General features: G+C 37.8%; 1 protein-coding gene across 2 annotated transcripts in view; it reads left to right on the top strand.

The window, feature by feature from the left end:
• CERS6 (ceramide synthase 6) overlaps positions 1-27928 on the top strand; it is a 300673-nt gene that overhangs the window by 235869 nt on the left and 36876 nt on the right. For both annotated transcript variants that reach the window (XM_040644256.1, XM_008687065.2), the window contains exons 7-8: positions 7688-7816; positions 10524-10630. In XM_040644256.1, coding sequence (XP_040500190.1) covers positions 7688-7816; positions 10524-10630 — 236 coding nt within the window. The remainder of the gene's footprint in view (positions 1-7687; positions 7817-10523; positions 10631-27928) is intronic.

The following is a 27928-nucleotide window of genomic DNA, read 5'->3' as shown; positions in this document are numbered from 1 at the left end:
CACCTGATACCATTAAGTGTTGCCATTGCTTTTGTCCTCAGGGATGTTAAGAGAGAGAGAGAGAATAAAAGTCTGTAAGCCTGTGTACCACTTAAGACTGTTCTATCGAGTATATTTAAAATGTCTCAGAAGTGACCCTCCTAGCATTAAAAGCTGTACAAGTTAGGGTGACTGGGCCAAGTGTAATTTAAACAGAGCCCAGAAGGCGTATATAAAAGGCCTCCAACTCCAAGTACTTGGAATGTGGCAAGAACTGCTAGTGATGAAAATTTCTGAAGACCCCAAATTCAATGAGAAAAAAAAACATGTGTATATAATTAAGAAAAAGCTCTATGTCACTTGAAAGCATAGTGTATTTGAAGACTGTTCTCTTGACGGGGAAAGGACAGGAAAGCATGGAGCCGGACTCCAGGGAGTTGCAAATTAAGTTCTGCTCTCTGGCCAGGCACACTGGAAGGGAATTAGTGGCACTATCTTACTATTTTCTGTTGCACAAATAAAATTTTATTGTATCCTTTTCCACAGTAATAAAATCAATTAAAGATTAAATATTAACTAAATAATTCATAGAAGACAAGATTATGAGTTCTTGATCTTGAAATGGTACCATAAATGTTACACAGGAGAAAGACTGGGTAAACACTGCTTGGACAGCGGTTCTTTATTTCACTTTATATATGTTCCCAGAAGCTATAAAGTAATAGTACATCTAGCAGTAGGGAAAATAATATCGCCTCCAGACAGAGAGCTTTTGTTTTAAAAACAGGTGAAAAAATGTCTTGATTTTCAGATTTTCTTGAAGTTGTTTTTGTAATTTATCACGAGAATTTTAGTGGAGATATCTGCCAAAACTCTTTTTTTATAGTTTGTCTGAATTTTAAGAGTAATGTCTATGATTACTTAAGAACAGCTGTGAAAATTAGGTCTCTTGTACATCCTTTATCTGAAGAAAATGTGATGAAGTTGGACATGACACTATGCAATTGTTATATCTCAGATAACATGACCTAAGTTTCCCAAAATACGTATGTAGATGTGGCTGTAAGGCAGGGGCCATCTGACTTTTCTGTGTAGGGCTACATAGTAAATAATTTAAACTTGCAGGCCACACAATCTTTTTTTTTTTTTTTTAAGATTTTATTTATTTATTTGACAGAGAGAGAGAGACAGCCAAGTGAGAGAGGGAACACAAACAGGGGGAGTGGGAGAGAAAGAAGCAGGCTCCCAGCGGGAGAGCCCAGCGTGGGGCTTGATCCCAGAACTCTGGGATCATGCCCTGAGCCGAAGGCAGACACTTAACGACTGAACCACTCAGGCGCCCCTACACAATCTGTGTTGCAAGTACTCAGCTGTAGGAAGAACACTGCCATAGACATTGGTTAAGCAAATGAATGTGACAATGTTCTAATAAAACTTTATTTACAAAAATAAACGGAGAGCCAGATTTGGCTTGGGGGCCATATTGTGCCATTCTCTGCTCTAAACCAGAGTAGCCTAGATATAAATATTTGCTGAATAGTTAGGATGTCAGATTTGAGAATGGCTAATAGAGATATTTAAATCACATCAGTACATATTTTTCAAGCAGTTTGATAGTGACAATAATACATTCAGATGTCTTTAATCAATTTCTTGGCACACAACTTGTTTTTAGAATGATGTCTGCTTGTGACAGTTATCTTCCGCAAAGACCTCAGTCTGTATATATTTAGTCCAAAGGTGGAAAAATCTAGTCTATTGGAAAGAAAGTGTTGAAATAAATGTGACTGTAGATTAAGTGTAAATGAAGTTTTATTAGTGGATTGAATATTAGAGAAGGGATAACCGAATAATTTCTGCCAGAACTACTCCACTTTATAATTGAATGAATATTTCTCAAATCAATCACACTTTTTTATCCCTTCCCACATTTTCCCGTGAATATTTACCCTAGCATGCATAGGCTGTCTGTGAGAATGACAGTGAATTCAAGTTACAGTTTTTGAAGAGCCTTGTTATTTGAAATATCTTTTTTTTTTTAATGGAATATTTAACCAGTTCTCTCTATTGTACACCAACATTCGAGGCCAGCTAAAAATAAAATAGCCAGATAAATTGAGGGAGAATGCAGATACCCAAAGGTTGATATTTTTAAATATGTTCTGTGAACTTTTCATACCACACATGGGTAAGAGAAAAGTATAATTTTCCTCAAATTTCCTAATATGGGGCAAATCAGAATCAACTGATTTCTGTAAATCACCATGAATATACTTTTATTTCAGTCATCATCTCAAGACCTAGATAGTTTTTTAGTCTCTTGTTTCTTAGCTTTTTAAAAGTTTATGTATATATAAATATGTGCATATTTATATATTAAAAATATTATATATATATATAAGTATATATATTTTTTCATGCTTTGTTAATCAGGACTTGAGCTATAGCCAAAGATTGAGAACCTATTTTCATATTCCCTCAAAGGAAAAAGTACCTATGATTATTCTTGCCATATGTAAGTTTTGCCTGAGATCCTCCCCGTTTGCATCGGCACATCTGGGCTGTGGTGGAGATGGAGCTTGCGTGGCCGCTCTCCCCTGCACATTGCCAAGGTATGGGCTATAAGTCCACTGCTTGCACAACTGTGCTTCTCCCCAGCTTTCTGAGGTTTACCCTCAGGTTGCAAAATCCCTAGTGAAGAGATAGGAAGACAGTGTGTTATTGATCTCTATAAAAAATAACATGTTATTCTGTCAAAGTCACACAACTTTCTAGGTACCTTGAAGGTTCAAATAAAAAAAGAAAACTATTTAAAACAAAACAAAACAAATAGACCTGAGAGATTTTGACTGTTGTTGCAGTTGCCATACAATGAAATCAGTTCTAAATTACACTGTTGCTGGGGTGCCTGGGTGGCTCAGTCTGTTAAGCATCCAACTCTTGATTTTGGCTCAGGTCATGATCTCAGAGTTGTGAGATCAACCCGGTGTCAGGTTCCATGCTGAGCAGGTAACCTGCTTAAGATTCTCTCTCTCCGTCTCCCTCAGCCCCTCCCTCTCCATTCTCTCTCTCTTTCAAAAAAAAAAAATTTTTTTTATGATGTCCGTTTCCTTAGAGAATTTAAAAATCTGTTAAATGGGTAACCTGGTGATAATTACCTGATTTCTATTCAGGTAACTTTCTATTATAAGTTTATTGTGTTTGTTAATTTTATCTGTTAAATTCAGCAGAGTTAATACATGTCATTTGCATCTGAGAAGGAAGTGTCTTTTCTTTGCCTTGCATTTTAGAACTATTTCATATTCTTCACTATCCATGCACATCTAAATCAGCTATCACTTAAAATCTTGGTCTTTTTGGTTTTTCAGAAGGTTCACCAGTGTTTTGCTTTATTCGTTGCAAAGATTATTCCCAAAAGAAACTATTAGAAATTATGAGCATTTATCCAGCAAATGGGAATTTAGAGAATTAAGTTTCTTATTGTCTGCGGTAGGTTTTTTTTCCCTAATGATAAATGAGTCAATCTTGCTTTCATAAAAACTTGTACATCAAGATGAATTTCTGGTGCCTCCTGGAGACAGAGCATTATTTTCAAGAGTCTTGGCCTCCCGATCATTGCAAAGGGAGTCCCATCATGCAGAACACCAGACTTAAACGTTTTAATGAGGGTGGTCCTTCTGGCCTTTCACCACTAATATTTTATTTTGCAAGAAATTACCCTGGAGAACTAAAGTACGGATGCCATTTCTCATTTCAACAGTTGGCGATGGAGCCCAAGTAGCTGTAACCGTAGATGCATCCAGTGATTTCTGTTGTGGAAATGACACAGAAATGACGAAGGGGCTATTCTAAGTTCTCTGAATGCCATTCAATATGTAATAAGGAAAAAAAAAAAAAGAAAACAGCATTATCTTAGCAGTTTCTGGTATTAAAAATGGATGGCTCTTCCCTGAATTCTTTCATTACAGACTCATTCTAATTGACTTTGAGTCAAGACTACATCTGATTTTTTTCCATCTCTGATAATTAACATAGGAACAGCCGCTGGAATGAGGGCTGAGGTCAGGGTCCATATTAGGCAGCAAACATAGAAGGAGCCCTTGATGTTGGCTGTGAAGTTGTCCAGAAACAATATGGCCGAACAGCAGGAGGTGGGGGACACCGGTGAAACAGGTGGCCAGACCAGTCTGTTTTGAATAAGGTCTTTGGAATCAGCCCTCAGTCTGAGTGCCAAGAAGAAATCACAATCTTTCTACCTAATTGCTGCTACCAAAAATGCAGGAAAATATTCTCAACCTAAGATGCTAAGGTTCCTGCGGCCAGGCCTGTGTCTACCCACATACCCGTCGTTTTCAGCAATAACAAACCTGAGGATGGGAGTTCTTACCCTGCATTGATAAGGTCCAAGTTGACAATTTACTTAAAAATGTTATTTGGATCAAATTCAGTGCCTGCTTAAAGGTATCAAGGTAAGGAGATGTAACACATAAAATAATGATTGTGTGGCTTTTACTGAATGTATTTTGTTGCGTATAATGCTTTCTGAAGCAGAAATGTAAAAGAGAAAATTCATTATTCATGCTTTTTTCATATTCATACAGATAATGGCTGCATAATGAAAATTAGTCTTCTGCCATGGGCATAACTCTGAGTCTCTCAGTAATAAATGTTTTCCAGGACCAGGGGATTTATATGCAGAAATCATCTTCACAAAACAAACCTTGTCTCAAAAACAAGGCTCTTATATTTAGGGGATGTGTGCTATATTGCCGAGAGCTTTGTGTTGTTTACGGACATTTATATCTGATACGAATTAAGAAACATAATTATAAAGTGGTCCTAATCATCCCTAAGTGTTTTAATCAATTTATATGTATTCATTTTTAAACAAAATAGAGAAAAACTCTTGTTTTCTTTCAATAAATCCAGAGCAGTCATTCAGGGCTGAACAATAGGAAATGTGGAAAATGTTCTGGTTAGGTACTTGGCTGATTAGACTTCAAATCTGCATATTGAGCATGGGCAAATATAAACTCACTGAGCTATTGGATTAAGTACTGTATGTTTTCATTTAATTATGTTTAGGAAACAGTTTGGAGTATCATTTGATAGCTTAGTTCCACCTGATGCATTGTTTTGAAGTAGCTGTTGTTGGTAGAACACTGTACTCCAGGTACTGGAACCTCATACATTTTTGATAACAGCCTGGAGAGAAGAGATTTCACCTTCCAGTGGAAAACGTTATCAGCATAATTTTCATTGTATACCTAAGGCATTTTGGTGTTGTCCAACTTTAATGACTTAGGAAAATCCTAGAGACCACAAGTACATCAGAAAATCAGAAATAGGTAAAACTGGTAAGTTGAGTCTGTACGTAATCACTTATGAGACTCATTAAATAGCATGATCATTATTTCTCTCTGCCAGTGAGCTGAAAACTGTGCGGTGAATGTGGTTCTGAAGGAAGGACCATAGTGGTAGGTCAGCAGTTTGCAAGACTTGGTTCTGTAATTCTGCTGTGGGCAGTTGGAACTGACACAAGACAGGTGATTTTTCCAACAGTTGTATCCAGTATCAATACAACATGGTGAATTTGGAGACTAGGTTAGTTGAAAAGAAGAGAAGTAGTTGCAGTTCATTTTTTAAAACTGTCTGACCATATTTAGGACACTGATGCATTGTTTATCCTAGTAATTACGTCAGTACATATGGTTATCAGTAAAATGTTTGGCACTTTCCAAGGCAGAAAAGTAACCTCTGAATATAGTCATGAGAGTGTATACAGAACCACTGAACCGTTGTGAGTTTTTTTTTTAACATACAAATTTAACTTTATCATTGCCATTTAAAGCTTTATTTTATAAAACATAAAAAGACATTTAAAAAAGTTCTGTATCACAGGAATTTAAACAGTAGAAATATCCATAGCTTTGTAGGTTCATGTTATATAAATTAAAACTAAATAATCAGGGCACCTGGGTGGCTCAGTTGGTTAGGCAGCTGCCTTCGGCTTGGGTCCTGGTCTCAGGGTCCTGGGCTCCCTGCTCAGCGGGGAGCCTCCATCTCCCTGTCCTCCTCGCTTGTACTTTCTCTCACTCTCTCTCTCTCAAATAAATAAATAAAATCTTCTTAAAAATTAAAAAATAAAACCAAATAATTGAAAATTTTTTCAGTATGGGAACTACACAATGAAATAAATGGCAAAGGACCTAATAGCAATATTTCATTACTTATGGATAATCATTAGCTACTTTCAGTATCTAAACAAAGGCCATTGCTTAAATGTTTTAAAACCATTTAAAATCACTGAGGCTGACCTTTCAAATCTAAAACTATATGACATCAGTAGCTCTGTATTTTAGCATATGCACATACTTGTTCTCTTTCTGTCTCTCTCTTTCTCAGTTTCATAACATGCTCTTTTTCATTTTGGCTAATTTATTTATCTTTACATAAATAGCTTTATTTTTTCCAAGACTTCAAATAGATCACCACTAGGGCTAATCTTGGCACTTAAATCCAGAGAAGTTCAAGTATACTCTGGAAGAAATAGATTTATAAATAAGAGCAAAGGGGCACCTGGGTGGCTCAGTTGGTTAAGGATCCAACTCTTGATTTTGGCTCGGGTCATGATCTCAGGGTCGTGAAATCAAGCCCTGTGTCCGGCTCTGAGCTTAGCGGGGAATCTGCTTAAGATGCTGTCTCTCCCTCTGCCCCAACCCCCACTCATGCGTGTGCACACACTCCCTCTTTCAAGTAAATAAATAAATCTTAAAAAATAAATAAGAGTAGGGACACCTGGGTGTCTCAGTTGTTTAAGCGTCTGCCTTTGGCTCATGTCACGATCTCAGGGTCCTGGGATCAAGTCCCACAAGTCCCACATCAGGCTCCTTGCTCAGCAGGGAGCCAGCTTCCCCTTCTCTCTCTCTCTCTCTGACAAGTAAATAAATAAATAAAATCTTTAAAAAATAAAAATATAAATAAGAGTAAAAATATTAGTAAATGAGAGACTGTATTTCTAAGCAACAGAAATTCTGCATCATACAAACCATGTCCAGATGGCCAGGAGATAAATCAGTGTCAGAGAAAGATGATCTTTTCACATGGGCCAACCAGCAGCTCCAGTGAAAATGACCCAAATAAAGGTGGCCATTTTATCATTACTTTTGCCAATTTTTTTTCTAATGACTATGGACAGGTAACGGTTAAAATTTAGGGCCTGTTTGTGTAGGATTCATCAGAAAAGCCACATACTAGGATTCTTATTTTACCATCCCATTGGACATGTTCTAGAGGAAGGAGGCAGAATCCCCAGCCTCGGTAGCTGGAGATGTGGTTCCGTTGGACCTGTGCTGCTGCCCAAAAGATTTTCCTAAAGTAGAAATCCATGTAATAACTTTCTTTGCTTGAAATTCTGAGGCAATTTCTCCCATAGCTTCAAATTATTTGGTTTACATATAAAACACCCTTGGTGACATGGCCTTAGTCCTGGTGTTTATCACATTCTCCATAGTCACTGGTCCCCTTTGTGCCTCTGCCACTCTGTAGTGAGCTCCCAGAGGGTAGGAAATACCTCTTACTCATTTTAGTATCCCCAGTGCTAGGTCCATTAAGAACCTTGGGAAGTATTTGTTGAATAATGGAAGAGATGGATGGAAATACTGCTGTCCTCTAAAACCTAACATGGCTGTGTTTTTTCTTCCCCAAGGACTTTGGCATTATGTTCCTGCATCATCTTGTAGCTATTTTCTTGATTTCCTTTTCGTATGTCAACAATATGGCCCGAGTAGGAACCCTGGTCCTCTGTCTTCACGATTCAGCTGATGCTCTTCTAGAGGTAAAAGTTTTCTTTCATCTTTAAGAGTTCGAAATCTAGAATTCGGGAAATCCGCAAGACCATCAGTTCTTCTGTTATTCTCAATGGCACTGGGGGAAGATAGTATATGACTGATTTGAAACTGCTAAGTGTTTCTTTGTAAGTTAAATGGGTGAAAGTGAGACTTTAGTCCATGCATTTTTATACAAAGAATATTCATCATCTTAGCATTCTTTATTAGTTGAATAATGAAAACCTTTACTATCCCACACTTAAGAAATGAATGTTTTTCAATTGGAAAATCATTACTTGAATAGGTTTTGTTTCTGGTGTTATAAGTTTCACACTGATATAACTGGGAAGTACATAGAACTCAATTTAATTATTAATGGTAGTTGTACATCCTGATGAAATTAATTAGTAGTCATAGTTTTTATTGCCAACATGTGTATTATCCTAGCATTTTTACAGTGAAAAGTGTATATGAATTATAAATTAAATATATAAACTATGTTCTCTACATGTATAAGGATAAAGAGTATTTGAGGAAATATTGGTTGTATTTTAATAAACTTTCCAAACCATTATCATTTAGGATTATTAAAGTAGCAAAAAAAAAGAAAGAAAGAAAGAAAATGAAAAATGCTTCTAGCGTATTTCAAAAGATAAAATCCCAAGGAAAATTTTGATGTGGCATTTACTCTTAATTATGGCCCCTATGAAGAGACACACCCAATAGTATTATATAATTAAATAAAAGCCTTTTTACTTTATGCTAAGAAATTTATGTAACTGGTGAAAGGTAAACTTACCAGAGTACAAATTTCATGTAGAAATGGGTCTTAGAATCTGTATTCTGAGTTTTTATTCTTGTTGTCCCACACAGTTCTGCCCCTTGAAGTATATACTGTCACTGTGAATATAGAGGTGCTCTCAAATAATGGTCTATTATTACAGTATAAGCAGAAACTCCACATGATAAAATTGAATCTACTATAAAGGTGATTAATCAAGGCTTGAAATATATACAGCACTTCATTAAAAACTCTGTTCCTTATAAGGCTATGAAATAGAAAAACAGTCCTAATGGGCTAGGTATATCAGATGATAGTATGGCACTATGATTTTTAAGTGATTCAAGCTAAACTCTATTTAGCATACTTTTTAAAGGAGAAATATAGTTGTATAAGGGCAGTCTCCTGTAAACCAGTTATCATTTGGTTAAATCCTAAGTATGCTTGAAAGTGCAGATTTATACAGCAATATACAGTTTTGAAATCAATCCTGTACAATCTGCCAACTTTAATGTCTGTGGAAATGGCTGGTTGAATCTTTGTCTGTCACTTTTATCCAGAAAAGAAAAACAATCCAGAAATGCCAGTCATGTGGCTTAAAAGCAAATATTCTTCATCACATGGATTTTCTTTACATTATACAATAACACTTGAGAATATCCAAATAATGAGATATGTCAACTATCAACTCTGAAGTGGGATCTGTGACCTAGACATTTCAGAAAAATTGCATGTTTGATGCTTTTTTATTGAATACTGTTGAACTGTATAAGAGAAAAATGATTTACCTATGGAGAAGGAGGCAGAAAATACTTTTTTTCGTTCTTTCTATAATTCATGGTATCACACCCAAAGTATTCATGAAATTTAAAGTTCATAATCCTGGCTTCTGCTCAGTTAATAGATATTTTTTCTTAGGAAGCCATTTCTCTCATCCCTCTGTGTTTTACTTAAAGCTATAAAATTGTAGCTTCTACGGATACTGTCAACAGTCCTTTCAAGTTTGACTCAGCTAATTTAGCTTTCTAAGAAGTAGAAAATAATGTTATGAATCCAGCAAGACATCTTCAATTTAAAACCCTCTGTGTGGGTGCGTGTGAATTCTATGTGAAAATGTAAAAAGGTGATCAAGCAAAATTATGTTTTCAGTGACACCTATTGTTACCTAGAATCATCTGTTAAAAGGTGTGTAGATGGTAGGAAAAGGGAGGTAATCGCTTCCCTAATTTATAATATAAAAAGTGGTCACTTAAATTACTATCATAAATTATTAGAGTAATTCTCACAGACACTTGGAACATTAGTGACTTTCATCTAGAAAATGACCCGTTAATGCAACTTTGAAAATTATACCTAAATGGATTCATTGAAGTGACATGATCTTGATGTATTCTTTATTTCTAAATTTATGAGAATAAGCCAAGAAACTATCTCCCGAGAATATTCCTTTTGCCTGTTTAAGGAAAACCTTTCATTCTAAGTAGATAGGAGAAAATAATGCAGAAAGCCTCCATATATTCTGTATAAAGTTTGTGGCCTTACTGTTTGGACTCATTAGAGCTTTAAAGGATTACTTAGCACTTTCTACTTTGACCTGTTGTGCCAAATTCCTGTGTTGGTATCATCTATAATGCGGGAATTTTCTTATTTTTCTGTTTTCCTGAGATCAACCATATCATTGAATTTTTCAGGTTGCTGAATGTTTTATTAAATCTGTGAAAGTCCGTAGTTTTACTTATAGCTAACGTTGCATTTCACTCAATTTATGGGCAATTTATAAATACTGATGCGTGATGCATGACATTTCAAAGTAGCAGGCAATTTTATGCATCTGGTAAGCTATATCGATATTACAGGAGACTCGTGCATATTGAAAGAAACTTTTCACTTACCAGTTTAACTAAATTAATATATCACATTCCTTCCTTTCATAGGCTGCCAAAATGGCAAATTATGCCAAGTTTCAGAAAATTTGTGATCTTCTGTTTGTTATGTTTGCCATGGTTTTTATCACCACACGACTGGGTATATTTCCTCTCTGGTGAGTATGCCAATCTTCTTTCCGATAGAACCACCCCTTCCGGATAGGCTTTCTGAGCTATTTTGCTTTTGAATTTCATTCCAAATATTTAGTAAGAGGTTTAAAGAAAGTGGGGGAGGGACTCAAGAAATGGTTTTGATTTCTTCTTCCAGAAATATTGTATTCTTTACTAATCTTTTCTGCAGGATAGTTAGAGAAGGATGCACCTTACAGAGGTTCTGAGACCACAGAAAGCCGTCTGCCATTTTGGGGTCCAGTCTAGAGCATGAATCAGAAACCCTTAGCCATGGAAGTTTGAATAAATACAGGAAACATGGTGTTGCAGCCCATTATATAGTAGGGATCCTCCTGTACCAGGAGTTTACAAAACCTTGTCCCCAGACTGGTAGCAACAGCATCACCAAGAAACTTGTTAGCAATGTAACTTACTAGGTCCCACCCCAGACCTGCTGAATCACAAACTTTGGAGTTGGGTCCTGGCAGTCTGTGTTTGATAAGCCTTCCTGGTGATTCTGCTCCACAGTGAAGTTTGAGTACATTGTCCTCTGTAATTCTCCTCATCGGCTGTATTTATAGCTGAAACAGATGGAAGGTATAACCTGAAACTAACCCCTGAAATTCCCTATGGCCTCTTAATGTCTGGATGTCTTTTGTTGTGTTGAGAGCTAAAGAAATAATATGACTGATTTTGATGGAATTCGACAACCCTTTCTATAGAAAATAGGTCCAGTGTCATTAATCTTTTTTCTGGAAGGCTGTTACTTGAACCAGAAAAGAAATGAGCCCTCTGTATCACTTAAAGTCTACCACTGATGGCAGATATTTTTTTTTTATTTTAAGAAATTGATTTGAATGGGAAATTAAAGTAATGGAAATTGGAAAAAGCTGAGAAATGAAGGAATGCAGTAATAACTTGCCCCAGTAGAAAAATAACCATAATAAAGTTGGGATTTTTAAAGTGAGTATGTCTATCACCGGAGTTCCATAAACAAATCACTAACACACACACACACACACGCACCCCTTCTCTTTGAGGCTCTCAGCCCTTTTGGACACTTACTTATGATGATTTTCATAATCATTATAGAAGAACCATTATAGAAGAAGCAACATTGTATGCTGGCAACAAGCATTTATAAAGCCTCAGTATAGTTTTATATACTTGTCGGTAGGAAACACGTGTAATTTTACATATAATGTATCTGTAATTATTTCAGGATTGGGTCTCTTTCAAGATTATTAACAGAACTTAGTGGTAAGAATTTAAATAGAAGTAATTTGAGCAAAGTCCAGGACATATTTCTCTAGAGAATAATAGAAAGTTTTTTCTTAACCAGGACTTCTGAGAACCTGAGTTTTAAAGAAATAAACATTACTCTCAAGTACTTTGATTTGCTTACTTCCCTTTAAGGGTAGAATTAAAATTAGATGCACCCCTTCTCCTTCACTCCAGCTAATGTGTAAAAAAGCTCTTTAGGTTTAGACAGCAGTGAGTTGCCTAGAATATAGAAATTATGCATGACTCATAGGTATGCCCTGTGATGATGCCATAAACTAGCCACTTAGAAAAATCCTTATAACTAAATACAAAGCAAGAACTTACATTGCAGATGTCATAGGACTTCTACTACCATGCCCCTGCATGAGGCCAAGTTTTTCAAGAGGCAGCTTGTGGAGAGAAATATTTTATTGTTTGTAATACAAGAAATAATTTCTATACCTGATCCCATCGTAGTGGTACCTCTAATGAATGAAATCCTTTTCAGATATGTCGAAGAAGTTGCATTAGTGCTTGGATGACCTTTGTTTCCAACTCCTAGCGTGTAATGGGTATTGTCAGTGTTCAAAATTACAGTGTGCCTAACGATAGCAAATAGAGTTTTAAATGTTTTCCTTAAGACTGTGAAATTATTTTTAAAAATTCCTTTTAGATTAGGAAATCCTAGAGTTAGGAGGGACTACACATCACCAGCTCCAACCTCTTCTCCCATGCCTTCTGCCCAGGATAGGAATTCTATCAGTTTCCCTTGTCCAGGAGTATTGCTTCAGAGGTTAAGGGAGAAATCGTTTCTTAAATGAAACGGAAACCTGGGTCTTTAGAACTTATAAACTAAAGGTCCTTAATCTGTTTAGAAACCCCTAAAACAGTATGAAAAGCGTGTTGGTGTGTGTATTTTTTTCCCGGAGGGGAGGGTGCATGTCTTTATCAGATTCTCAAGATCCGTGACTCCCTTCCCTCCTCAAAAAAGTGGCTTCTGGGAACAGACTAAGTGTACCCTGACACTTTGAATCGAAAACTCTTTAGAACGTGAATGTTTCTAACATATCATCTGTAGGCTTTCTCTTCATCAGAAAGCATCCTTAATCCCTTCAATTATTCCTGCCTGTTGTTTGCTCTCCTTTGTTTGTTCCTGAGAATTCCTCATCGTGATGTTCCAAATGTGGACTGCCTGGTACAAAATATAAGAGAACTAAAAACAAGTTTTATTTAGAACTGCATTTCTTTTTTTTTTTAACTTTATTTATTTATTTATTTATTTATTTATTTGACAGAGAGAGAGAGGACGCATAAGCAGGGGGAGAGGCAGGCAGAGGGAGAGAGAGAAGCAGGCTCTGGGGAGCCCCATGTGGGGCTTGATCCCAGGACCCTGGGATCATGACCTGAGCCAAAAGCAGACACTTAACTGACTGAGCCACCCACGCGTCCCCTAGAACTGCATTTCTTTAATGCAGCTTGCCATTGCATTAGCTGTAAGCAACTTCGACATTGTACTGTCAGTGATCTGATAAACATTTGAGCTCCTGCCAGACTCGATCTCCCTCATCCTCAATTTATCTCATTTTTATGTATTTTTATTTCTATTATGATTTATTTGTATACCTAATTATACAGACTGCATTTATTCCTGTTAGTTTTTATAATGCCGTTGTCAAATATTCTAGCCCGAGTAGGGTTTTCTGAACTACATCCAGTGCTATACTTACCCCTCCCACATTTCTACTACGTAAGTATATGCCTTTCATGCTTCCCCCAACTCACTGAAGAAAGAAGTTGACCCAGAGGAATTCCTGGTACACTACTGAAGAATCTCTTTGGGTGGGCCTCAGTCTCTCAACCACAAGTCTGTCTTTGTGATTTTACTTGTTACTGTCTCATAACTGCCCTGTCATCACGCCTGCTCTTTCCCCAGATTTTTTTAAGGTGTAATCAAAGACTTCGTCAAAGGTCTTGTGAAAGTTGAAATTTACTCTTGTGAAAGTAAAAATTTACTCTCTTGTTTAAGGCATCCTCTGCACATGTAGGAACAGTGAAAAAAGAATCTGAGGCTCACCGGCATGACTTGATTTTAGGAGACTTTTATTGGTTTCTGGCTCTTCATTTCTAGGCACTCACCCCCATCTGACTATCTATCTGCAACAATGAGCTTATCAGCCTAAAATTTCTAGTCTTTGCCTTTTCCATATTGTTTACGTATCAACTCTTACCTTCAGCATACCATTTTTTGAGATGTACTTAGTGAATATTTATTGGGTACTTAGGGTGTAACCAGTAAGGGACTCGGTACTGAGAATTCAGTCCGACATAGGGCCTGCCTTGGGGCACTCGCAGTTGAACCCTGATAGGTTTATAATTCTGGTTTTTAACTTTCTGGTTTATAACTTTCTGGTTTATAATTTTCTGGTTTATAATTTGGGGGGGTTAGAGATTATTAATTATTTTCTGAACATTTTCTGGAGATAAATAAGGTAACTGGACTGTCAGTGTTAAGTACTTTGGCGAAGTGTCCTAGGGAGCTTTGTCAGCTAAATAGAGCATTATACTACATAGAGATGGTGCGTGTGAAGCAGTCAGTGGCTGCTGGAGGGATGGTGCTGGAGGAAGATGGGACTTCAGTGCTAACAAGCATTTTATAAACTTCTATTCTCTTTCAAGTACTTGTGCTTCAGGTGAAAGAAGAAACAGAATTATTCTATGTGCCCTCTACTTCATTTAGTTTTCAGTCTGTTTACTTTGGAATCCCCAGCAATATCTTCCAGGTTCCTCCTGACTGTACTTCTGTTCCCACATGAGCCATCAGAATTTTCGTAATTTGTGGGTTTAATAACACTTGACTCATTCTTTCTTGTGTCTTCAGTCCGTGTCTCACCAAGACAACATCCACCATGCTTAGCCTTTTCAGAATCATACACTGCCCAGATTTTTCTTTTGGCCATAATACGTCCTTCTAGAACATCACTGCTTGACAGAAATATCATTCAGGCTTCACAGTAATTTTAAATTTTCTAGTAGCCGCATTAAAAAAGTAAGAAGAAAGAGGTGACAACTTTTTATATAACATGTTTTATTTAACTCAATATACCACAAACAATATCATTTTAACATGTAATCAATATTAAAAATACTGATATTTGCATTCTTTTTTTGCACACCAAATCTTTGAAATTGGGTATGTGTTTCACGTTACTGCATCTACTCAGAAGTCTACATATTTTAGCCTTTATGTGGTGGTTGGACAGTCAGTGATTTTATCATTTTTGAGGTTAAGCCCATCATTATAAGCTGTTACCATTTTCATTGATCTGCATCTGTCTTTCCTCAACTCCATTTCTGTGTAATCCCTGAAATTCTTAACAATTCCTATTTTACAAAGCTGCGGTTTCAAGTGGCACAGAGTAGATTGTGCCCAGAATCATTGTACCAGGCATCACAATACGTTGCCCACAGTGGCTCCTCGGTATTTGTTGGGTGCAAGAAGTACTCTTTCATCCTCAACAATTTCACATTTGTTTACTTAGTTGAGCTTTTTAAATCATTGTGAAGTAGTTAGGGGCAGTTTCTGCCTTATTACACAGAGAGAACCGATTCATTTAGTCAATGATTTACCCCATTTCTCTGGACTCTATTCTCCTGACATGAGCTCAATTCAGCAAGTACTTACTAAGTTTCAGTGGTTCTCCCTCCAAGACAGTACTATCTTCTTTAAAGATTAGACTACAAAGCTGTTGATGAGATACAATTTTGGTAGTTGTTACATAAAAAAGAGTAATTTCAAAATGATTGTCTCTATCATTCTGGCCCAGCCAAGACATCATACTGTAAGCATCATCATCCCCCAGCCGTACATTAGAATATGAAAACAAAAAAGGCAAATCTACAAAGATCCGGACAGGGAAGTAGCGTGGTGCAGTCAGTAGAAAGACTGCTTGCTTTGGGTCATGGTTCTCCCCCTCCATGGGTGTCTGAAGACCAGGTGTTTAATTACATCTATGTCCCATCAGGAAAATAAGAATAATAGTAACTGTTCCACCTACCTTACCAGGATATGTTAAGGGTCTAATGAAATACTGCTTATAGTTCTATAACTATAAAGTACTTTGTAAATATTAAGGATTTTTTAAAAATCTATTACTATTAAAAATGGAAATCCCCTTGGGACACCTGGGTGGCTCAGTTAAGCGCCTGCCTTTGGCTCAGGTCATGATCCCAGAGTCCTGGGATCGAGTCCAACATCAGGCTCCCTGCTCGGCCAGGAGCTTGCTACTCCCCCTGCTTGTACACACACACACTCTCTCTCTCTCTCTGTCAAATAAATAAATAAAATCTTTAAAAGAGAAAGGGAAATTCCCATTATGGCCAAGTCATGGCTAGAAATTTTTATTACATTTTATAGCCTCCAAGTAGTCTAGATTAAGTAACCATAATCGTAGACACTTTTGAAATAAAATTTTAAAATTATCTCTCCAGTTATGAGATTCAGAATATCTTGTTTCAGTCACTTCCGTTTTCAGTACTCACTGAGCATATATCGGATATGCACCGGGTTGTCTTATTCCCTGAAATTCTAAGTGACAATACTGATCCTGAGCCACCAGAAGTGACCATTACTATTCACAGAATCTCACAGAATTTCATGAAATGCAAGTTGATGTCAGGCTAGTTCTTTCCTACAAGTCATGGATTGACAGATCATTATCAGTGATGAATGGGCATACCGCAATTGTCAAAACCTCTTCCTATGTCCTAGTAATGACTTTCCACATCTCCATTCATGTCCCATCAAATGCTAACCCCTTGGCTATGCGAAGGTTAGAGTTAAATATGTACTTTCAGTGGTCCACTATTATTCAGACGGAAGCATATGACATCTCAGAAGGTGATTTTCTGTGCATCTCTGTCCTGCAAAGTAGGAGAATTATTTGCTGATTTGTACTCTCTGAAAGTTTCTGCAATTAAAAAAATGTTACAGAAGAGCCTAGATCATTCTTTTACCATTTTCCATAATAAGATTTGAAATTCATCCAGATGGTATGGGAATATCATCATCATCTCTGATTTAGTTTTCAAAACCTACTTTACCAAAGTAGTGTGGCTTATATGCTTTTCTGAATATCTGATAAGATTAGTCTCAGAGTTCACAAATTTGGAGAAGCTAGGTTTTTGTTTTTGTTTTTCTAGAATCCGTTGACAGATTTTCTCTGACATTTTCCTTGGTGCTGGTCTGTGTTAAATGTAATTTAGAGATAGAGGATGAAATCTGAACTCTTTTGGCTAGTAGGTATTTCGGTATGTTTTTAATACATGTGTTGGCATCAATTAATACCTTCATAAGGTTGGGTAGAGGTGGTTGAAAATAATGTGTCTGAAATGTTTTGCTTCTTTTCATGTGAACATCATAATTTTTATATAATTTCAAGATTAAAAAGTTAAACCAGGAGTCAAAAAACTATCACCTGTAGGACAAATCAGCCTCATTGCCTGTTTTTATAAATTAAGTTTTCTTGGAGCACAACCTTGCTCATCTGTTACATATTGTGTTTGGCTGCTTTCTGCTACAATGGCTTAAGTAGTTGGGACAGAGTGTATAGCCTGCTAATCCTAAAATATTTACCAGCTGTTTCTTCATAGAAAATGTTGGCCAACTCCTGGGCCAGACCATTAAGAATTAGTCAGATGAGTAAAAAAAGGCAGTGGAGGGAGTGATGTGTTACATGTATTCAGCCTTGGGATGTTCTCTAGAAGTATTGTCTACCCTAGACAAAAAACATCCAGGTATTCTTAATATTGTATGTGAGATGGGCAGATTATGCTCCCAGTTAAGTAAGCTTTTTCCTTTTGTGACTTGAATCAACAACAAAAAATGCAGTATCCTAGCAATGCTGTCTGCGCAGAACTAATGTCTTAAGCATTTCTTCCCTCCCTCCCAATCACTGCAGAGAACCCTTTGCTGAGAGAAGGAGGGAAAAAAAATATGATTGTCTGGGGCACCTGGGTGGTGCAGTCAGTTAAGCGTCCGACTCTTGGTTTTGGCTCAGGTCGTGATCTCAGGGTCATGATTTTGAGCCCCGTGTCGGGCTCTGCGCTCAGCATGGAGTCTGAGATTCTCTCTCCCTCTCCCTCTGCCCCTTATGCTTGTGCTCGCTCTCTCTCTCTCTCTCAAATAAATAAATGCATCTTAAAAAAAAAACATGTTTGTTCAGAGTATCATAAAATTCTGTATGGCCATTTCATCTGTTTGGAAAAAAATATCTGACTATTGTAATAAAGTCTAATGCCGGGGCCATAGATTTGCAGATTCTATGTTTGATCAAGAATCTCACTTATTTGAGAGTGATGCTTTGTGGAAAATCCTGTACCTGATGAAGAACCTACATCTACTCTTTCCATTCTTTTATGTTATGATAAGGTGCAGCTGTGTACCAGGCTGGTTCTCTCCTCCAGCACTTACCCTCAGCTCCCTGTTGTGGTCCCTTGATCTGTCCTGACAACTGGCCACTCTGTCCATGCTGATTCCCTTTGCAACGGCTGAGCTCTGGACCACCTTGTCCCTGCCCATTGCCTACTTCTCAGTCTAGACAAGTACCTACGCCGTTCCAGAAACCCCCTGCAGAATCCTGGTGTGTAGGGCTCTGTGCCACTGTTGGTGCACACCCTGGCTGTGTCCTTTCCTTCTGAGAACTTTGTCTGTATCTCTGAATGGCATCTCTGGGATGACAGTGTAGTCAAGGAGACGGAACCACAGCATCAGTGGCATCCCTGGAATCATCCTATTTCTTGTAGGGATATATCTTATGTTTTATTACTTAAATTTTTAGGTCTTTAGGACAAGGAAGCAAACACTTTAAAAATTCCTCATAGACAAGGAGCCATTTATTCTTTGTAAATCTATTCAGTTGCACTTCGCCATGAACCTGCTGTGTGATAGGCACAGCGTGGGTGTTGGGGACATAGATATTGATTAGGTCATGAGCCCAGGAACATCCCGCACTGCAAAACCATCAATAAGTATTTGTCAAATCAAGAAGTAAAATTCTAGAATTTCCCATGCAGTTTGGTGCAATCACGACTGAGACTTCACAGCCCACATGTGTCTTTCCTTATGATACAGAATAGTCTGGTCAAAGAAGACAAACATGGCAGTGACTCAGTATCTTTCAAAAGTGGGGGGTTTCCAGCCACTGAATCATTTGCTCAGACAGAATTTAGAGAAACAGAATTGTGCAGTTGTTATTATCTGCCTCTGTCCACAGCAGATAATAAAACAAATGCTTGGAGAATGCTAAATATCTAACAATTGAAAATACAGGAGTTAAATATAGATAAGGAAAATCATAGCACAAGTAAATATACTGAAAATGAAAGCAGTGACTGGGAGCCTCGTAGAGGGCAGGGTGGGGATGTGGGGCACACTGACTCTTGATAAGTGAGGCACAAAGAGAAGAAGTGGTCAAGAGGTTGCAGGGCAGTGTAAGGAGGGGGCAACTATTCAAGAAGAGAAATAGAAAACAAACAAACAAACGTCTTTCCTCCATCCATGGGATCACCAAAGAAGGTGAGTAGGTGCACATAGAAGACTGTCCCGACATAGTAATTAATTCTGTCTGAGGGCCCCTGACAGTTGTGCCAGCCACCATCAGGGACTTCTCATCTTCTGTCAGTGTCAGGTTAGGTACCCAACCTCAAATTCATAGCAAACTCCACATCTCGTGGAGCAACTTGCACCAACCCAATTTAGCTGTCTTAACTTCCTTTTTTTGAAGGGACCGCGTACAAACCCACACCTAATTTTCACACACACTGGTGTCTTAGACTGCTTTGTATCCCACACAGCCCCAACCTGTGCCTTAAATAGAGTCATCAGAAGACAAATATTTAATTTGATTTGTTGGTTGCTAATACACTGTATCATGATCTTTGAGCTATATATTCAGTAGTTAGGATGAAATGTCGTATGAAGCATTCATGGAAATATTTATTAAAATTTGGTTGAAGAAAGGATTCTGAATACCTTCCATTTTTTAGTGGCATGTAAGAATGGCCAGGTACGAACAATTCCAAATGTTCTAAAATTCTGAGAATTAAAGAAGTACTATTTTAATTACCTAACATTTTTTAGATTGCTTTTTAATTGAAATGTATATGTAGTAAAATGTATGTAATGAGATAGAATAGTCTGTTCACTCTAACGTTACTGCATAGTAGTGTGTGCTAATCAAATAAGGAAATATTGGGGATTATTTCCCAAAATAGCCCCCAGGGAGTGCTCTGGGTCCCCTGTGTTTCAGTTTAGTCTCCCGTCTTGTTTCCTGCAGTGCTCTGCAATCATAGCTGGTGGTAAGGGTATTAACTTGAAGCAGTACAAGATTATAAACCACCAGATAATAGTAAAATATCTTTCAGTGACTTTTTATTAGGCTTTTTGACTAATAATAAGTGAGCAAAACAAAAAAGAATTTTCTGGTGATCATGAACTAGAATATTTCCATTAATCATAATTTTAGTCTGCCGAATTGTTCTTGTTCTAATCTCATGGACGTATAAGGGTGTTTTATCTCCCGTCTACTGCGGAAGGGCAAACACCTTGGGAAAGCAGTGAATATTTAAGTTAGTATTAAAGTGCCATGTGAACACATCCCATTCAGTCAATTCGGGAGCCAGCATGAAGCACTGAAGGAATTTTTCTTTGTGTGCAAGGCTCTTAAATCACCTCTCTTCCCCAGAATACTACCTTATGTTAAAAGCACAGTTTGCAAAGTCAGCACTTTATTTAAAAGGGTCGCAACCCTCTCCTTATACATTACAACTATAATATCTTCCAGAAATAAGTTAGGTGCTTCATAACATAGGTTAAACCTGCTGCCACAAAGTACAGAAGAAACAGAGCTTAAATATCTCTCTCAGTCGTGAATTATTCATGGAGCTTGACCCCCTTTTCTATTCCTAGCCATATGATTGCATTTATTTCAAATTGTGTCCCCCCCCTCATCCCATCAAACATTTAATTTGATATCGGAGTCCCCTACTGTCAGTAGCCATCACATGACATTTTCCTGAAGCGCTGTTCTGATGCTGTTGTTTGATAATCATTCATTTCCTTGTCACCCCTCACTCAAGACTGAGCTCCAACAGGGCTGTGACCATGTCTCATTCTCCTTCTAAATGCCCAGGGCTATTCACTATACCTGGTATGCTGTAAGTGTGCTGATCTATCTTACAGTAGATCTCTAGGATTTATTCTAGGTCTTCATTTGGAATATTCACTTGCGTAAAGGTATTCACCCCAGGCAGGTAGTTTGTTCACTTGTTTACTAATTTCAATGTAAGAGAGTATCATTCTGTTTTCTTTTTGCCAAAATCAGGAAGAAACATTCTGAATGCCAAAATAATGCTTATTTAAATTCCCTCTTCTCTTGAGCCCACATACCCTCACTAATTCCCCTACCATAATTCGCCCACCCTGACATGTTATCCTTCACAGCTAGAGTTTGGGACAAGTTCTATTTCAGGCATAAAATGTAGGAGACTGGACTTTGAGTGGCCCACACTGGACATACTGACTTATGACTCTTCTCTTTTTCTTTTTAACTTGATTTCTACCTGTCCTTCAAAGGTTTGGGTAAGATGATGAAATTCTGCCTTATTCTGAAAATAACTGCATGCACAACTAGGATCATTGCTTATTTTTATCTTCTGGCCTACTTTTTCTCACACAAAAAGATGAAATGAAGTAGGTGCTCCATCATATATAAATATGTTATATTTATATATAGATAGATAGATATCTAAAAACTACTTATATCCATACATATATATTTATCATAGATAAATATTTATAGATACTTATATCTTAAGTAAATATATTTACAGATTTATATTTTATTTGTATATATACCATATAATGAAATTTTTGCTTGCTCTTATCAACATCAAATAAATATCACAACAGCTGCTTCCATGAATTTATGGGGCTTCTCTTTTTACTAATTAAGAAGTAGTGAGACTATTGATTGCTGCCTGCTGCAAAAGGAGTAAGATTGAATGATATATTTTCTTCATAAATTGCCCTTAATGGCTTTGAGATTTCAGATAAGGTAATTCCAAATCATTTGCATGAAAAGCTAACCATTTCATTAAAACTGTATTTTGCTGGCACTTTTTGTACCTGGAGAGTCTTGGTGCTCCAAACAGGTCTAAAATGGGCACAGCATTATTTCTAACCATGGTCAGGATATGTTTCCCTGGGCCAGTATCTTGAGCACCTTGAAAATAGCCAGTAGATTTCCAAACCACTTGAGAATGGATCCAGACTATTTTCCATTAAGCAGAGTGGGAAGAGAGGTTAGTTTTTCTTCTTCAAATTAACACCCTGTCCCTGTTCTGGTGGGCAGTGATGACTTGCTCCTTCTTGTTTCGACATCTGAGAACTTGGCAGTAAAAAACGATGCAATTTCATTTCATCTCAAATGTTTGATGTTAGGTATATTAGTTAGTAAGTAGAGTCATCCTATAACCAAATGGTATCTTGTCGTAGAAGAACAAAACATGAAGTTCCTTGTTCTAAGGTGTAAGCAGCTGAAAGGCAGCAGAGAAGAAAGACAGCACATTTATATTGAATATTTTCAGAAATAAATGAAGCCTCTGATGATTATGAAAACAGCTTGAAAGTAAATTAAAACATGGTGATGGTTAGAGGGGGAGGTGAGGGGTGGTAGGGGTCTCACCCAAGAGTCTGAATTGAAACAAACACGTGTGATGGTCACCTTGTCTCTTGCCTAATGTAGCTGATCCTTAGGAAAGGTTCTCAAGCCTCCTTTTTGAACCAATCAGAAAAAAAAATCAGATTGACAGTATTTTATTTATTTAACCTATGTTGTTCAGAAAAAAGGAATTCACAATATCAAATACTGCAATGGAGACCAAGGAAAATAAGAATACTAGTCACGTGAACTGTGCATGTGTTCTTCATCTGTGAAATGAGAGAACTGGAATAAAATTTACCAACAGTATCTTCTAGCTCTAAAGTTTCTTTTTATTTTTGTTAACGTTTTAAAATTCCTTGATTCTCTGATTTCACAATTACAAGTGAGTTGGTGACTTCCAGTGAGAAAATTTCATAGAGTGATCCCCGCAATTAATTCTAAGGGGGTGGGAGGTAACAAGTGGGGGGTGGGCAAGAAGAGATAGTAGACACAGACAATTTGTTTAAGAAGTTTGCAGAAAGAAAGAAGATGATCATTAGATTGAATGCAGTATCACATGAAGATTTTTATAGAATACTGGACATCTGTGCTTCCTTTTAGAAACAGAAGAGAGAGTACTTGTAGGTGTTAGTGCGGTACCCATGAATTAAAGAAGAGACTCCTGCTTTTCAGAGAGTTGAAGGAAGAGAGGCAAGCATCCATTGTTGATTCTAGTTAGGTGACTTTTCAGGTACTGTGACTCCTTGAGTCAGTGTAAAGGAAGAGATTAATGATACTGATGGGGGAAAGAACAGGAGGAAACTGAGCAAGCAGGGTCTTAGGGATTAACAGCCAGATGGAAGGACAGCCTTCTGAAAGTAGGAAGCTTATCTTTCTGAGCCTCTGAGCCTTCCTCACCAAACTAGTATAATGAAAGAAGAGTATCAAAGCAATGCTAGTCAGTTGCCAACTGAAATCGTACGTGTATACAATATGCAAGATTTCATGAAGTCAGTGAAAGTGATGTCAGAGCTCTGCTCCAAACATACCAAACCCCTGCCAAAGCGGAGTTGGCAAGACGTTTAACAGTTGGAAAAAGGAACATCAGCAAGGATGGCGACATAATAGGTACTTCAAAAAGGAAAGATAGGAATTACAGAGGAATGTGAGAGACCCTTGGGGAAATGCTGAAGCCCTCAAATAATTGTGCGTTTTCTGTAAAATGGTCATATACTACTCCCACTCAGTTTGGGAGAAAATTATACAACCCTCCCAATCAACACTTCATTCATTTTTAGCTCTAAGAATTAGAACATAGTTGCAATTATAATCTAAATTTGATTAAATGGAAAATAAAATAGATTTCATTTTCATAAATTTTACTTCATTTCTCAAAGTAAAATCTTGATTGACCTATTTTCTATGAAATTTGCATCCCATTTTAAGTGGATTCACTTTATTTTTTTAAATTTTTTCCTTTTTAAAATTTTTATTTAAGTTCCACTTAGTTAACATATAGTGTAATATTCAGTAGTAGACTTTTGTGATTCGTCACTTAACATACAATTCTCAGTGTTCATCACAAGTGCCCTCCTTAATCCCCATCACCCATTTAACCCAGTCCCCACACACCTCCCTTCCAACAACCTTCAGTTTGTTCTCTATAGTTAAGAGTCTGTTTTATGGTTCACTTAGCTCTTTTTTTTGCCCCATGTTCATCTGTCTCATTTCTTAAATTCCACATGTGAATGAAATCATATGGTATTTGTCTTTTTCTGACTGACTTATTTCACTTAGCATAATACACTGTAGCTCCATCCATGTCATTACAAATAGCAAGATTTCATTCTTTCTGATGGCTTAGCAATATTCCATTGTGTGTGTGTGTCTGTGTGTGTGTGTGTGTGTGTGTGTGTGTGTGTGTGTATCACAATTTTTTTTTATCCATTCATCAGTCAGTGGACATTTGGGCTCTTTCTGTAATGTGGTTGTTGTCGATAATGCTGCTGTAAACATCAGGGTGCATGTGTCCCTTTGAATCAGTGGTTTTGTATCTTTTGGGTAAATACCTAGTAGTGCAATTGATGAATCATAAAGTAGTTCTATTTTTAACTTTTTGAGGAACCTCCATACTGTTTTCCAGAGCGGCTGCACCAGTTTGCATTCCCACCAACAGTGTAAGAGGCTTCCCCTTTCTCCATATCCTTGCCAACATCTGTTGTTTCCTGTGTTACTAATTTTAGCCATTTTGACAGGTGTGAGTTGGTATCTCATTGTGGTTTTGATTTGCATTTCCCTGATGCTGAGTGATGTTGAGCATCCTTTCATGTGTCTGTTAGCCGTCTGGATGTCTTCTTTGGAAAGATGTCTATTCATGTCTTCTGCCCATTTCTTGACTGGATTGTTTGGGTGTTGAGTTTGGTGAGTTCTTTATAGATTATAGATACTAACCCTTAATCAGATATGTCCTTTCAAATATCTTTTCCCATTCCAAAGATTGCCTTTTAGTTTTGTTGGATTCACTTTTTTTTAAAGATTTTATTTATTTATTCAACAGAGATCGAGACAGCCAGCGAGAGAGGGAACACAAGCAGGGGGAGTGGGAGAGGAAGAAGCAGGCTCATCGCGGAAGAGCCTGATGTGGGGCTCAATCCCATAGCGCCGGGATCACGCCCTGAGCCAAGGGCAGATGCTTAACCGCTGTGCCACCCAGGCACCCCCTGTTGGATTCACTTTAAATGGCCCTTTCTTGTTGGCAGTGTGCCTTTGAATAGGAGGAATTCCTGTACTCAGATTGTAAAGGAGGTATCTTTCTAAATCCTGTCTGTATAACCTGAGAATAGAACAAAGCAAGGAAAGGAGTGGGGGTGGAACAGGTAGGAATTGTTACAGCATCAGTGGCCAGCCGCCAGCCAAGGGGTAAAGGGAGCTTGTGTGTTGGGTCAGGGACTCAAGCTGACATGATTGACCACGAGATTCAACCTGTGGAGGAATTTCAGAGATTCTCAGGATAGGCCAAGTAAAATGAAAGAATCCAGTATTTGGCGGTTTTGTATTTTCTTCATGATGTTAATTTTTGCTTTCCTTTCTGAGTTCACCTTGTGTTTTCACATTGTTTATCACAGGAGGAAACAAGGGTCCTTCCATCTTCCTCCTATTGGAAAGGGTTTAATAGACTACGTTTTTCCCTCAGCAGGCAGAGAAGTGCTTGGAGTGGGGAGATATTTTAAAGTATCACAAGAGATACATGTTTTCCTGTCCGTGGAGGCAGAACAAAAAAAACCATAATTTGAAAGTAACCAATCGGTTCAAATTAGTGAGTTTACATTGATTCACTTTCCTATGAGAGCTTTTCCTTTAATCAGCTTAATCCCCCAAATCTCACGGGGAAGTGGCAGTTAATGTCTTTCAAGGCAGCCCATCTTGCTGTTTGGATGAAAGTCTTTTTCTAACCAATTTCTACATTGCCTGACAGAGAATAAAGCTAATCCTCTTTCAGGATTCTTACTAGCTGTGTGAGAATTAAATCTAAGGGTTCCAGGAGATGGTTATGGTTACGGGCTTGGAACACCGGGGGATTTTGCTACTGCCTATTCAGAGCAGACACACCAGTTTGGGCAATCACAAAACAATATACAAACCGAGTTGTTAGTGTTGATGGTCAAGGTTTCCAAGACGTGTTTGCAGCCCACTGGCCATTGGTTCAAAGTGTAGCATAGAAGATTCCCCTCTTCCCATTTTGATAGCAGCATCTAAATGATGTGTGTCGGTTGGGTCTCCTGAGAAGCAGGTGATGGAGTTCAGAGAGCCAGAGGTTTATTAGGTGGTCATGCCTGTCAGATAAAGAGAAGGCAGCATGGGTGGGGCAGGCAGAACTTCCAACAGTGGTGTAGATCTGACAGCCTTGGCCTGCCCAACAGAGAGCTCCAGAGCAGTGTTGGCCTGTGAGAGGAGTCCTGGGTAGTGAAGAAATGGGCAGCCCCTAATGCCCCTTCATGTACAGTCCTGGGCTGAGAGAGAGCTCCCAGGCCTCAGCTCAAACACAAATTCTGAAGGCACCATTGCTGGAACCATCTAACTGCACTCTTCATGACTGATAGAAGCTCTCTCTTAAAGGGAGAGCTGAATGGCCCACCTCCTTGCTTTAACTAATGCCACAATAAATACTGAACCATTCAAATGAACAGCTCCTTTAGGAACAAAAGACCCACACACGTCAAAATGGCAGTGTTTGGCAGTCTATCATTTATAAATTTCGGTCGTCAACAGGGTTCATCAGATTGTATTTTGGGAACACACATTGCTTAGCTTTCTTATAAACTTAATTTTATTCTGAAGAACAGTGATGATAAAGAGCCCATCCTTTATCAAACAGTTTGGTTTAAAAAGTTGCTTAGCAGGAGGATAAAACAAAACAAAGAAGCAATTAGCTTTATATTTAGTGGCCTATCTATATGCATTTGGAGCACATTTCTGGAATAATTCAAAAGGGCCAATCCATTTTATGCCTCCTGCTGCTAAATGAATGTGGGAGTCAAGCTGCTATTTTCACAGTGTAAGACATTTATTGTTGATAAAAAAAAAAAATCTCCCACTTATACATAATCAGTATCCTGGCAAATGACACTGTAGAATTTCAGCTCCTTAAGTATAAAGCAGAAGAATCTTCAAAAAAAAAAAAAAAATTAGGCCTTAGGATTTAAAACGCAGCCAACCATGGATCAAAGCATTTAAGCACATTCATTGTGTTCAAACTGACCAGTTCTCTACCGAGTATGTGTTCTTTGGGTTGACAAGACTGATCCTTAACTCACCCCTCCTCGTTGGAACAGTGCAGCACTTCGATTATTCAGTCAATACAGGAGGATTCAGCTCTGTGCCTGGCTCATTCACAGCTCTCACTGTTAATGCAACTTAATGTTATCTAACGCTTTTAACAAATTTCTCCCCCACCCCTGCAAAAAAGTATATAAAATCAGTAGGTAACTCAACTGAGGGTATGGTAGATTTAGGCCTATAAATTATTATACCCACCTCAGTCATTTCTGTTTCCTAAAAGTTTGTACAGAGACAGTCTGCTCCTTGTGTGTTGGGGGTAAGGGGAGGTGATACCCTAATCTGTTTCTTCTATTTGGATCAACTGTGAACACATTTATCAGAACAATCAGACTGATTCAGGCCTCTAAGAGTTTGATCCTTGGACCAAAATGGTTTCTGGGCACAGAGTATGAAAAACTAGTGAGATCTTATCACCAGTTGCACTTAAGAAATATTTTTTCTAGGCTGACAGAGCTCAGAAGGAAAGGAAGGGAGACGTGGGAAGGCTAAATAAGTTGATTT

The sequence above is a fragment of the Ursus maritimus genome, unplaced genomic scaffold (assembly GCF_017311325.1).
Source record: "Ursus maritimus isolate PB19 unplaced genomic scaffold, ASM1731132v1 scaffold_1, whole genome shotgun sequence".
NCBI lineage: Eukaryota > Metazoa > Chordata > Mammalia > Carnivora > Ursidae > Ursus > Ursus maritimus.
This window is presented reverse-complemented; position numbering and strand designations above follow the sequence as displayed.